The sequence below is a fragment of the Hippopotamus amphibius genome, chromosome 7 (assembly GCF_030028045.1).
Source record: "Hippopotamus amphibius kiboko isolate mHipAmp2 chromosome 7, mHipAmp2.hap2, whole genome shotgun sequence".
Lineage (NCBI taxonomy): Eukaryota > Metazoa > Chordata > Mammalia > Artiodactyla > Hippopotamidae > Hippopotamus > Hippopotamus amphibius.
In genome coordinates, this window is record NC_080192.1 from 8911545 (window position 1) to 8923620 (window position 12076).

The 12076-nt window shown below is 60.0% G+C and overlaps 1 protein-coding gene across 1 annotated transcript in view; it reads right to left on the reverse strand.

Moving 5' to 3' along the window:
* Positions 1-12076, reverse strand: part of CACNA1I (calcium voltage-gated channel subunit alpha1 I) — a 101367-nt gene that overhangs the window by 23261 nt on the left and 66030 nt on the right. The window contains exons 9-15 of the mRNA XM_057742064.1: positions 11387-11808; positions 3614-3765; positions 2777-2962; positions 2351-2468; positions 1495-1650; positions 884-977; positions 7-209 (exon numbers count right to left, since the gene is read on the reverse strand). Of these exons, the coding sequence (XP_057598047.1) occupies positions 7-209; positions 884-977; positions 1495-1650; positions 2351-2468; positions 2777-2962; positions 3614-3765; positions 11387-11808 (1331 nt within the window). The remainder of the gene's footprint in view (positions 1-6; positions 210-883; positions 978-1494; positions 1651-2350; positions 2469-2776; positions 2963-3613; positions 3766-11386; positions 11809-12076) is intronic.

The following is a 12076-nucleotide window of genomic DNA, read 5'->3' on the forward strand; positions in this document are numbered from 1 at the left end:
ACTCACCAGGGAGCGCTGGTCATAGCTTATCCTCCCCAGTGACATGACACTGCTCTTGCGGGAGCCCAGGGCCATTAGCACAGGGTCTGGCTGCAGCGAGAGGCGGGGGGCAGATGCTGCAGCCCCAGTGGGGCCCAGATGTCCACCCAGCGGGAGATTGGGGTCCAGGTGCCCATTGGGGGTCATGGGGATTGGGCAGAGCTTGGGATCTGGAGGGTGCAGATAGAGACAGAGGGAGGGGCAGACAGGAGGACAGAACAAGAGCAAAAGAAGCCATGAGACAAAGAAACAGACAGGGACGGTAACCAAACGAAGAGTTTTTCTGGAGAGAACACCTCCACCAGGAAGTCCTCCTGGTTGGACCCCATCACATATGCCTCCTCTCTGCCCCATCTGCAAGGCTCTCAGCTTTATTTTTGGATGAGTGGATCCCTTGCCTTCTGTGTTCAGGGCCAGCTCTGAGCTTCACCCAGCATGGGAACTTGCTCCCGTGCCCACTGCGGGAAGAAGGCAGAGCCTGTCCAGTCCGCTTACTGAGAAAGACACAGCACGGGATGGGGAAGTCTCTTCCAAGCTGCCCAGTGGTGTTAAACAGAACCCAGTCATCCTGAGGCCCAAGGTACTTCCCAACAGGCCACACTGTGTGGAGGAGTGAGGGTGGCCTGCAGCCACTCCTGTGGCTAGAATTCAGGAGAGCCATGGATGTCACTGCCCTTTTGGAGGTTTAGTAGTTCTTTCAATTATAAATGTAAACAATAAACTGTAGAGAATTAGCAGTTCCGGGGTCTTGGCTTGAGGGGAAACCAGATGCTGTGTCCTCTGCCCACCCAGATCTCTGCGGAAGAGCCCTGGCCTCCCAGGTGATGGGTAGAGGTCCATTTACCTCCGCTGCCATCCAGGCCCTCCTGGAGCTTGTCAAACACCTCCATGTTGGATGAGCTCTGGTCCTCATCCGAGTAGGAGCGATTGGCGTCACCCTGGGAGACCGTTCCTCACATTGGAACGAAAGTCAGCTTAGCCCTTCCCTCCCTCCTGAATTTTTCAATGGGTGTTTTCACACACACACACGCACACACCCCATTTTACAGATGGGGAAACTGAGACTCAGATAAGGGAAGTGAAAGGCTAACAGGCACCTAGGCCACAAATCCACATCTGCCTGATTGTAAGTGTCTCCAACGCCTCAGAAAATGGAGGAGGCAGGATCCAGAATCCCAGATCTTGGGGACCTAGATCTAGAGCCCAGATCCTAGATCTTGGGGACGTAGGCCTCTCCATCTAAGGACCCCTGGGGGAGAGGCAGGCATCCTAGATGCAGCCTCCATTTGCACACTTCCTGTGATGGGAAGCTCACCGCCTCACCGGCAACCCCCTCCTCTGGACACCTGTTGTCTGCTAGATGTTTGAATCAAAGTCCTTCTCCATCCAGACACCCCCCTACCCAGTCTCGTGCAGGCCCCAAAGGGGTGCTTCCTCCACCAGGGCCACAATCACCTCCGCCTGGAAGCCCTCCACCAGGATGGCCACCAGCAGGTTGAAGAGCACGTAGTTGCCGAAGGTCATGAGGGCCACGAAGTAGAGGGAGGCCCAGGGGGAGGTGGAGGCCATGCCATTGTAGAGGACGACGTTCCAGTCCTCCTGGGTGAGGATCTGTGGGGGGAGGGGGACCACAGCTCAGTCCCTGGGTATCCCAGGCCCCAGCCCAGCCCACCAGATGCCCCAGCCACAGGCACACCGCAGCCCACACGCACCTACAGCATCCTCTCACACACACTCTGGCACACCCAGGGGCCTCGCACATCGTGGCCTTGGCTGGGAGCAGAGCCGCAGACCCGCATACACGCAGATGCACGCACGCCTTGCTCTTCCTGCTGCCCGGCCTGCCCACAACCTCAAGGCCCGTGTCACACACTCCTGCCCTGACACTCGCTCCCCACTGACTGGTGCTCCCTCCTGGCTGCTCCCCATCCCCATCCTCTCAGCCCCCTATCCCATCACCCGGGGCCCAAGCCCACCCTGCCTCCTCACCTCGTTCCTTCCGCCCCCACCACACCTGTGTGTACACCCCCACTCAACCACAGTCACCGTACACATGAGGAAACAGCCTCAGGGAAGAATCCTAACCCCAAAGTCTCCGGGCAGGCGTGGAGGGGCGGGGATGGGCACCGGGCAGCCAGTCTCACTCCCAGAGCTGGTGCTGCACCAGCCTGGCCACTGGAGGCCGGGGTTGAGGGGCCCCCTTGTCAGCCCACTGCTCTTCCCTGGACTCTCTGAGGCTGGGGGCACCGCCAAAAAGCGATCCTGGGAGAAACCTCTTCCCGGACACACACAGGCACATGCCGGGGCCCACCTGGAACACCGTGACGATGGCCCACAGCAGGGAGTCGAAGTTCTTCCTGTCGGGGACCGTGTCTCCCGTGTCCGTGCGGAGGCTGAATTTGCAGCCAAAGATGTGCATCCCGAGGATGCTGGGGGAGGGGCAGAGGTGGCTCGGGGGGCTCACACACACCGAGCTTTCTGCCCACCCACCTTGTCTCATTCTCGGAACAACCCACTAAGATGGGAGGGGCCCGTGTGAGTCCCCTTTCCACAGCTGTGACACTGGGGCGCAGAGGGGCGGGGCTCGCCCGGAACCATGGGGGATTACGTGATGGTGCCAGGATTCATACCCAGGCCCGGGGTGCTGCCCAGAGAAGCTCAGCCAGCCACACTGCCCCGGGCTCCCGGCCACGGCCTGGCAGGGCCCGCAGGTGTGGCCGCGGGGTGGGGGGCTCACCTGAAGATGAAGATGAAGAGCATGAGCAGCATGCAGAAGGTGGCCACGTTGTCCATGGTCTTCATGAGCACCACCAGCTGTCGCCGCAGCGCCGGCATGAAGCGCACCAGCTTGAGCACCCGCAGCAGCCGGAAGGTCCGCAGCACCGACAGCCCGCCGTCCGCCTGTCCCACGATCTCCCAGATGCTGCGGCCCGGCCGGGACGGGAGAGAGGCGGGAAGGGTCAGCGGGAGGCCAGGAGGAGACCAGGGCAGCGGAAGCAGGAGAGGCCGGGTGGGTGGAGAAACGGACAGCTTCCATCATCCACTCATTCATCCAACGGGTATTGTTTCACAGGGCGCCGCGTCTCGCCACGCCCTAAATCCGGGGCTCTGAACCTGGATTCCGCGGACCACCCCCCTCAAGTCTATGGCCCAGGAACATCACTGACCTCTTTTTGAGATTTAACATTCTTTTGATTATGAATGTCGACAACAAACAGCAGAGAATTAGCAGGTCTCACGACCTTGTGGCCCATCGAAATCACTGATACTTTTCTATCACATGACGGCCCACACAGATGTTTCCAGATATTAGGCACGCTCATCCTTTCTTGGGAATGATGGCAGCCATGGACCCACTGCTAGATCTTGCTATTTAATAAGTTAATCCAGAAGCACATATCTTGCTAAATCACAAATTTTCAGATATTTTGATAACTGTGTTTCAGCGTAATTAGCTTCCTTTGATTTTATGCACGTCATGTACTGGCTGGGGTCAGTGCATTAAATTCCCCTCCCGCCCCGCTTTGTTTCCAGGCCCACAGGCTGGGGTGGGGGTGAGGCAGACGGTCGGCACCTGATGATGACAATGATGCTGTCGAAGATGTTGTAGGGGTTGCGCAGGTAGTCGAAGAGCCCGAAGGCGGCCAGCTTCAGCAGCATCTCCAGGGCAAACATGCTGGTGAAGACCACGTTGCAGATTTCCAGGATGTTGGTCAGCTCCTCGGGCTGTGGGGGTGTCGGGGCAGGGGACGGGGACCCGGTCAGGCCAGAGGGCAGCCGTGGATCCCCCACTCTGGACACCCATCAGATCTAGGACCCCTGCGGAGGCCTGGCTCTGCCGCCCTGGCTCCATGACCTGCAGGTCAGTGTCCTTGCCGGAGCTCTGCCCTCCCCCTGCACTTGGCCTCAAGAATCTTACAGCTCTGCATCATCTCTGCTGTCCTGAGAGGTCTCCTGAGATGGGACCCCACGGGGCTGACCTTCCACAAATTTGGCAATGGTGCTGGTACTGCACACTGAGGGCTACATTATGATACCCATTCTACAGATAAGGAACCTAAGGCTCAGAAGCCAGCCAGAGATTACACGGCTAGACACAGAGCAACACAAGAAGGCAAAGCAGTGGCTGCTGAGACTCCCTGTTTGCCCACAACCCTAACCCATGTTGGGAGCACGTGCAGGACCCACTCTGTGAACTCCATGCATCCTGTCACTTGGTCCCTCACAAGAGCCCGTTATGCAGATGAGGAAACAGGTTCAGAGAAGGCCTGTCCCCTGCCTGAGGCTGCACCGCTATTAAGGAGGCAGAGCCAGGATTTGAACCCAGGCAGCCGGGCTCCGCGGCTCCACCCTCAACCCCGGCCTGTGCAGGCCTGCCCGGCCTTCTCCGCCCCCCTTCCTTAGCAATGGCCATCTCAGGACTGTGGGTGGCTGGAGACCACCTGCCCTGTGAAGGGAGGACAGAGACCACGCAGCTACTGTGTGCCACCACGGCTCTCAATCCACCCGAGCCCCTGCTCAGGGGTGCTTGCTTCACCCGCTTCTCGGAGGAGGACACGAAGGCCCAGAGAGGTTGACGGTCAGAGTCACCAGCCTCTCAGAGGGAGCCTAGCTCCCCTGGCGGCAGACCCTCCTTCTGCCCCTAGAGCTGTTCACCTGCTGGTTACGAGCAGCAGGAGACAGCCCTGCAAGTGGGACCACTGAGGAACCCCAGTGTATGAAACAGGCCACCCTAACCGCCCCGACTGGGGGCGGGGTTCCAGGTCCCCCCCTCAACAGCCCAGGCTTCAGTTTCCTCATCCACAAAATGAAGGGGTGGAGTGAGATGAAGGCCACACAAGGCTGCAGCCCCTTCTCTCCCCGCCCCTCCCCCGGCCCCAGCCCCACCAGGACTGGTGAAGTGTCTGCTCTCTGCTCACCACTGAGCCGGGTTCTTCCCACTGAGTCACAGAGAAGGGAAGAACCATTTGTTAGGCCTGAACATGTGCCCGTGCGGAGCTCGACCCCAACACAACTACTGATGCCTCAGTCAACCTGTGAGGCCACTGTTAGCATCTCCATTTTACAGGTGAGGAAACTGAGGCTCAGAGACGGGAACGGCCTTGCGCAGAGCCACCTGGCAAGGCTGTGGCAGAGCCACCAAGTTAGACTCCAAACTGCTCTCCCAGTACATCCATCCATCTCGCCCCCAAACATCCATCCGTCATCCACTCGTCCATCGCTGCATGCACCCCACAGGTCTCCCGAGCATCCGTCAGGGGCTGGGCTTGTGCTACCCAGGGTGGGCAGGGGTGAACGAATCAGGACACCCTCCCTTCCCTTGAGAAGTGCAGGCTCCGCTGGCAAAGCCCAGCACGCAAGTTAACAAACCAGTCGGCAGGTGATAGAAACAGAGGGAAGTTGAGGGTGGTTTGGGGGAACAGGGACAGTGGAGGTGGGAGCAGCTTCCTGCAGGAAGTGACATCTCAGCAAGACCTTAAGCCCGAGAGGGGGAGCAGGTGACAGGGAGAAGAGAAGATGTCCAGGCAGAGGGACCAGCCTGAACGAGGGCTGGGAGGCGGCAGAGCTCCCAGCATCAGCACTGCCCACCCAAGCCCAGCCCCCCACCCCTCAACCGAGCAACAGGGCCTCAGGGGCCTGACTCTGATTCCACTTGGGTCAAAAGGAGAAGAGGAAAAATAACAACCCAACCCTCTGCTTCCTGCTTGCTGTCTGGGAAATCTAATAAAACTGCCAGGTCCTCTCAAGGCCAGATAAAAGAAGGCACCATTTCCATCTGTAATTACAGTTGACTCACAAAATGGTCCCAAAAGGGGAGTGGGACCCCGAGAGAGGTCCCCAGTGGGGGAGTGGCTGGGGCCTGGCATCCCTGGCTGAGCCAGGGCCCAGATGCTGCCCAGAGCCACGAATTTCCCAGCCCGCCAAAACAGAGATGAAAGATGTAGATGCTGACGGTCCATAATGGCGGTCACCCTACTCCGGGCCACACGCGCTGCACACACACGCCCGCCCACCCACAACTGATGCAGAGCCCGCCGCTCTGCTCTCCCCGAAAGGTCACCCACTCGGTCCCCTCCTCCCTCGCAACAGCTGTTTCTCTAGTCAAGTGCACACCTGTGCATCTTTTTCTAATGGACCATCCATCACTCCTGTGAGCATTTTTCTGGGAGAGAGACAGCGAGCGGGAGAGAGACAGATAGACAAATATAGACACAGTGAGTGAGAGACCAAGGGGGGAGCTATGTGGAGAGGGACAGGGCAGCCACAAGCGAGATGGACAGAGAAAGACTCTAAAGAGAGACAGACAGGCAGACAAATATAGACCCGGGGAGTGAGAAGCAAATGCAGGGTGGTGGAAAGACGAGACAGAGAGAGAAAAACAGAGATAAACACATAATGAAGGACCAAGACCATGACACTGTGTGAGTCAGAGACAGAGCCAGAAAGTGAGAGAAGGCAGGCTGACAGACAGACAGACAGACAGACAGACAGGCAGAGACTGCAGAGAGGTGGCTGGAGGTGGCAAAGACCCACCCAGTGTAAGAGGAGGTGCGGAAGGGCAGAAAAACCAGGTCACACCAGGGGCAGGAGGATAGAGGGCCAGTGAGGAGGGGCTGCAACCTGGAGGTGAGGCCAGAAGCAGAGGGAGACAGGCAGGGGCAGGGCCAGCTCATCCCTGGCGGACACCAGGCTTGGGAAGCCCGGCTGCCCAGCCTCTGGCCATTTCTGCAGGAGCAGCTAAGGGACCAGCTGGGCATGGGTCTCTAAGCTGCCCCCAGGAACCCCACAAGCCCAGCATCATCCCCATGATAATGGCAGCTGGTGTTAAAGCATCTCCCATGTGCCAGGCGGTGCTAAGCACTTTCCATGAATTATCCCATCTAAGCTCAAACATGACCCTATGGTATCCCCATTTTACAGCCAGAAAACCTGAGGCTCAGAGAGGAGAAGTGACTGCCCCTGGCCACAGCCAGGCAGTGGTAGCACCAGATCTCTAACCCAGGTCTCTTCCCTCTGGCCCGCCCCACCTCCCCATGGCCCAGGTGCCTTCACCTGCACTACTTTTCTGGCTTGAGGCTCCAGCTCAGCACAGACATGTCACTGCCCTGCTTACAAGCCTTCCACGACTCCCCACTCTCCTAAGGATAAAGCCAGTCTCAAGACCCTTCATGAATGGACAGCCACCAGTCTCCTGGGCTGTCTGCCCTGCCCCATGTACACATCCTCCTTGAGGGCTCAGGCACTTTTGTGGGAATGCCTATGCTCCGGGTGCCTGTATCTGTCTGTCCCTCCTCTGTCTAATGAATCCCAATCCACCTTCAGGATCCATCTCCAGTGCCACCACCTCCAGGAAGCCTTCCCCAACTGCAGCTCATGCTGGTGTCTCTCTGCCCTAAGCCCTCACAGAGCTGGAATGTCAGGCACTAAGCCACTCCATCTTCCTCTTCCTAGAGTCACCCCAGATCTGGGTTGGCAGTGGCTTGATGGGCTGCTGAAAGAGGATAAAGCCTGCTTTGACCCATCCACTGACTTAGAGGCCTTGGATGCTGTCCCTTGGGAGCTGGAGTCAGTGGACATGCCCCAGCTGGGGTCAGTCCTGCCCCACGGAGACTCCCCTGCCCTGCTACCCATTCAGCCTGATCCTCTTTTTGTTGTCCGATATGGTGACCATCCTCTGGTTCCAGGACAGCCTTGTCCGGCTCGGGAGGAGTGATGGGCCTGGACGGGCAAGTGCTGGGCGAGAGAGGGGCTGAGACAGGCTACTCCCATGAGAGGTGCCTCCCTACCCACCTCCGGTCGGCTTTCTGGAATTTCCCATTCAAGCTCAGCATCTCAGAGCCCAGCGCTGACAGCTACTCACCACTTCACGCTGGGCAAGCCAGTCCACCTTTCTGAGCTTCAGTTTCCCCATCTGCCCACTGGGGACAAGACACTCACCCTGCCTGCCCTGGGGGCTACCGAGAGGATTACACTGCGAAAAGATGTGACAGCAGGTGATGACGGAGGAACCTGGCTGCCCAGGCCGACCCCACCCACCTGCCTGTCTTGTGGCCTCAGTCACGGACGGTCCTGGGCCCACTCCCCTCCAGGGCTATGCAGGGTGGGGGTCAGACTTCAGCACCATCTGACCGCCTCATGGGTCACCCATAGGCCCTTGGCTGGCTGACCCCTGCCTTCCCCTGTCATCTCCTCCCAGGCCAGTCCCTGCAAGGAGTATCTGTGGCTGCAAGGAACCTGGTGTCACCTCTTGTGATTCTGGCAGCAGTGACCACTAAAGGCCACGGTCACCCACAATCTCACCTCTCATTTGAGCATCTGTGACCACAGAGGCAGGGGTGGCCCCACTTCACAGATGGAGTAGAAAAGTGATGCCAAGGCTCTGTCCTGCCCTCACCACCTGCCTCCCCACGCACACCCCCATCCGGTGGCCACACCAAGCTCCCTGCTGGCAGGGTGTGCAGCGGGGGCGCCCAGGATGTGGTCACCTCCCCCACAGGAGAGGGGCTGCACCCGCCTCTCCTCCCCGCCCCCCTTCCTCGCCCTGCCCCCTGGCAGCCCTGGGCCACCTCTCTTTGCAGGCGCCATCTCAGACGGGGCTGCTCAAAATAACTTCGGGGGCGGATGCTTCCTGCCAGCAGCAGAGTCTGGGAGTGAGGGGTGTGGAGCAGAATGACCGGCCCCCCATAAGCGGGCCCTGCGCAGAGCTCAGCCAAACAATGGCTGCCACTTGGAGACGCTTTAAAGAGAATATTTTTAAAATTCTCCCTCCCGCTCACTTTTTCCCTAATTACTAATTTTTTGAGGCTCCAGACGGCAGCTGGTAAACTTACCCCGCGGATGGTGGTGTGAGGCTCCAACAAGAGTCACAAATCTTTCCTAACTAGTGGGCACCTACTATGCGCCAGGCTTCTTCATGCATTTAAACCCCACCCCGCGACTGTGGGAGGAGAGGTCCATGTGCCCATTTCCAGATGGAGACACTGGCTGAAAGAGGCCAAGGGACTTGCTCAAGGCCACCCTGCCGGTCAACAGCAGAACCAGGGACGGAGCCCAGACCTGGGGTGGTGGATTGCAGCTCTCTGGCGGTGGCCTTCAGAGTGTGGGCAGGGGTGTGTTAATACCTGCTTTCAGGACGGCTGTGAGGACTCAATACACCAGGCTGGCTCGGGGCCTGGCACTTAGTAGGTGCCAGGGAGCCGATCCCTGTGACGGAAAGGGCATGAAGTTAGGGCACCTGCTCATGGGTGAGGAGGCCAGCGAGGAGCCTGTGAAGGGGTGGAGCCTGGCCAGTGAGGGCAACCCAGTGGGGGAACCAAGGGGGGCCTGCAGTGCCAGAGAGAAGAGGCTCCCCCATCTGGAGGCTAGGACGTGTGCCCAAAAGGATGTGGCAGAAGCAGTGAGGGGGCACAGGCCAGGCAGGGAGACCCTGAGGAAGCCCGGGTAGAGACCATGGCCTGGCCCAAGGCTGGGGCTGCAGGGAGAGAGAGAAGCTGCACCCAGAGAACTGAGCCGCCCCGGCCACCGTGTTGCCTCGTACGGATGGCTGAGAAGGCAGGAACCAGTAGTACACTGGCAAACGGGCCTCTGAAAAATAGCCCTGATTTGCATCGTATGTCAATTCCCATGGTGTCAATACTCCCACCATGGCCAATTTCAAGCTACTAACTGTAAGGCTGGGTCTGCAAAATCCTTGAGTATGAGAAAATTGGCTCTTGCAAGCTGGTTCCACAAGCCACTGGCAGGGACGGTGCTCAGGTCCTGGTGTAGCAGGACTGGGCCAGGCACCTTTGGTGTTGCCTCACCCAGAAGCTAGAGCCAGCACCCCAGCAGCGCAGGTTCCCTGTGGGGCCTTCCCCGGGGATGCTGGGCTGGGCAAAGGCCAGGAGGCTGCACCCTAGGCGAGGGGGTCCAGGCTGCCTGTCTCACCAGCTTTACCCCACAGAAAGCCTCCCCAGCCCTCCCCAGAGACACTTTTAATTAAGCCGGAATGGCTGGCAAACAGGCAGCTCCGAGCAGAGCGTGGCAGCAGCCCCAGGGGCCGCATTTAAGTAAATTGAATGGAGCGTGTGCCTGGTGAGCTGATGAAGAGGGAAATGAGAGTGTGGCCCACCACGGGGCACAGTGGGCGGGTGGGCGGGCAGGCAGGGGCCCCGTAGAAAGAGGGCCAAGGGGAAGCCAAGGGGGCGTCGAAACCCTAAACTCTGCGGCGGTGTCAGTCTTGCCACACAAAGGCGTGGGTTCAAATTCGGTCCCTGACTGGCTGCGGGACCTTGGGCTAGTGGCATCCCCTCCCTGGGCCTCAGGGTCACCACCAGCCAGAGGGAGTGCCTCATGGGGGTGGGGTGCAGGTTAAGGGAGGGACCCCATCTAGCGGCTGGGGGACAGTGGGAGCCAGAAAAGGATGTTTTTCCAAACGGATCCAGGGCTGGACTTGTCCAGGCTGCCACCCTCGGTGTGACCTATGGGTTAGGGACATCTGTGCTAACCCCCCACAGCCCTCCATCCCGTATTCCCACAAATACCCTCTTGTACACATCTTCCCTGTACTCCTGCCACCTCCCAGGAGCCATCCTCTCCCCCATGCGCTCACCCCCCTCGGGGACCCTTTCTCCGAACTCATCTCCCCTCTGACCCCCCAGCAGTACCCCTGATGGCCCAAAGGGCCTGGGCACACCATTCAACTCAGCCAACACCCTCCCTGCGCCCCACGCACTCAGAACTGAAAACAGAAGAAACCACAGGTTTGGCCAAGAAGGGAGACGGGGGTATAGCTTTTGCAGGGGCAACCCCAGGGGCCCCTCAGTGCCCTGGAGCTGTGGTGAGGGGGGAGTCAGTGCAGGGGTGTCAGGGACAGGAGGATGACCATCCTGCTGAAGGTATTGATATGTCATGGGTGGAGGCGCCTTGAATGTTAGTGGCAAGGAAAGTCTGCATTTGGTGCCAAGAGCAAAGGGGGCTGTGGAAGTCTGGGGGCAGGGGAGCTCTCAGCCGCAGGAAAGATCACTCCAGCTGTTCTGGAGAGAAAAAACAGGAGGGCTCACGTGGAGAGGTGATGAATGGAAGTTAGGATCCGGCAGGGGCTGGCGGGGGATGGGCTTGCGTGACCTGGTGTCCACGCTGAGAGGCTCAGAGGGAAAGGAACCGCATCCCCCTGTTCTTGCCCCAAGTGGCCATTCGGTCACGCATTCACCCTGAGCCCCGTCTCCTCTGTGCCTGGCCCTGGGCCGGGCACTGAGGTCACGTGGCTGAATTGGGACCCAGGTCAGGGGAGACAGACACACAGCGGGTGTTTGACAGGCCCGGGCACGCACGTGCCAGCCGCCCCGTACCCCCGCCCCGCACTGGCCTGCTGGTGGTGCTCGATGCCCATGCTGACGGTGTTGACCAGGATGGCCATCATGATGCCCCGGTTGAAGTACTTGCTGTCCACGATGCCCCGCAGCTTGGCTCGCGTCTCCCGCCACACATCTCCGCACAGCCGGGCCGCCCCGTCCGCCTGCCCCTCCTCGTCCTCCTTCCCCAGCTCCGAGGAGGCCCCGTCCTCACTGCTCCGGGTCCCGTCCCCGCCAGCCTCATCCTCGCCGCCGCCCGAGCCCCCGGAGCCCGAGCCCTCCTGGCCCGAGTCGCTGCTGCCCAGGCCCGACAGCCGCCGGCCCGACTCGTGCTGGCAGCGGGGGCAGCTGGCGGCGTCGGAGGACAGCGTGGCAGAGATGGGCTGCACCAGCGTGTGGGGCGCCGGGTCCTGGGGGCTGTGTCGGGGGCACAGCTCTGGAAAGCAAGCAGAGGTTGGGGTCGGTGCCTCGGGTCCCACAGGAGGAAGCCCCCACCCTCCCTAGGCCCGGCCTAACCTGGGTCACCACCCGTGTGTGTGGGGGGGGGGGGGGTGAGCCCGCAGGGTCTGCCTGGAACCCGCCAGCCCCGCCTGGAGGCCGAGTGGCTGCTGGTTCCTGAGGACACGGTTTCACCCTCTGGGCATTTTTGGCCCCTGATGAAAAGCAGGGGCCAGGAGCACCCACCCCGCAGGGCCGTGGGGCGG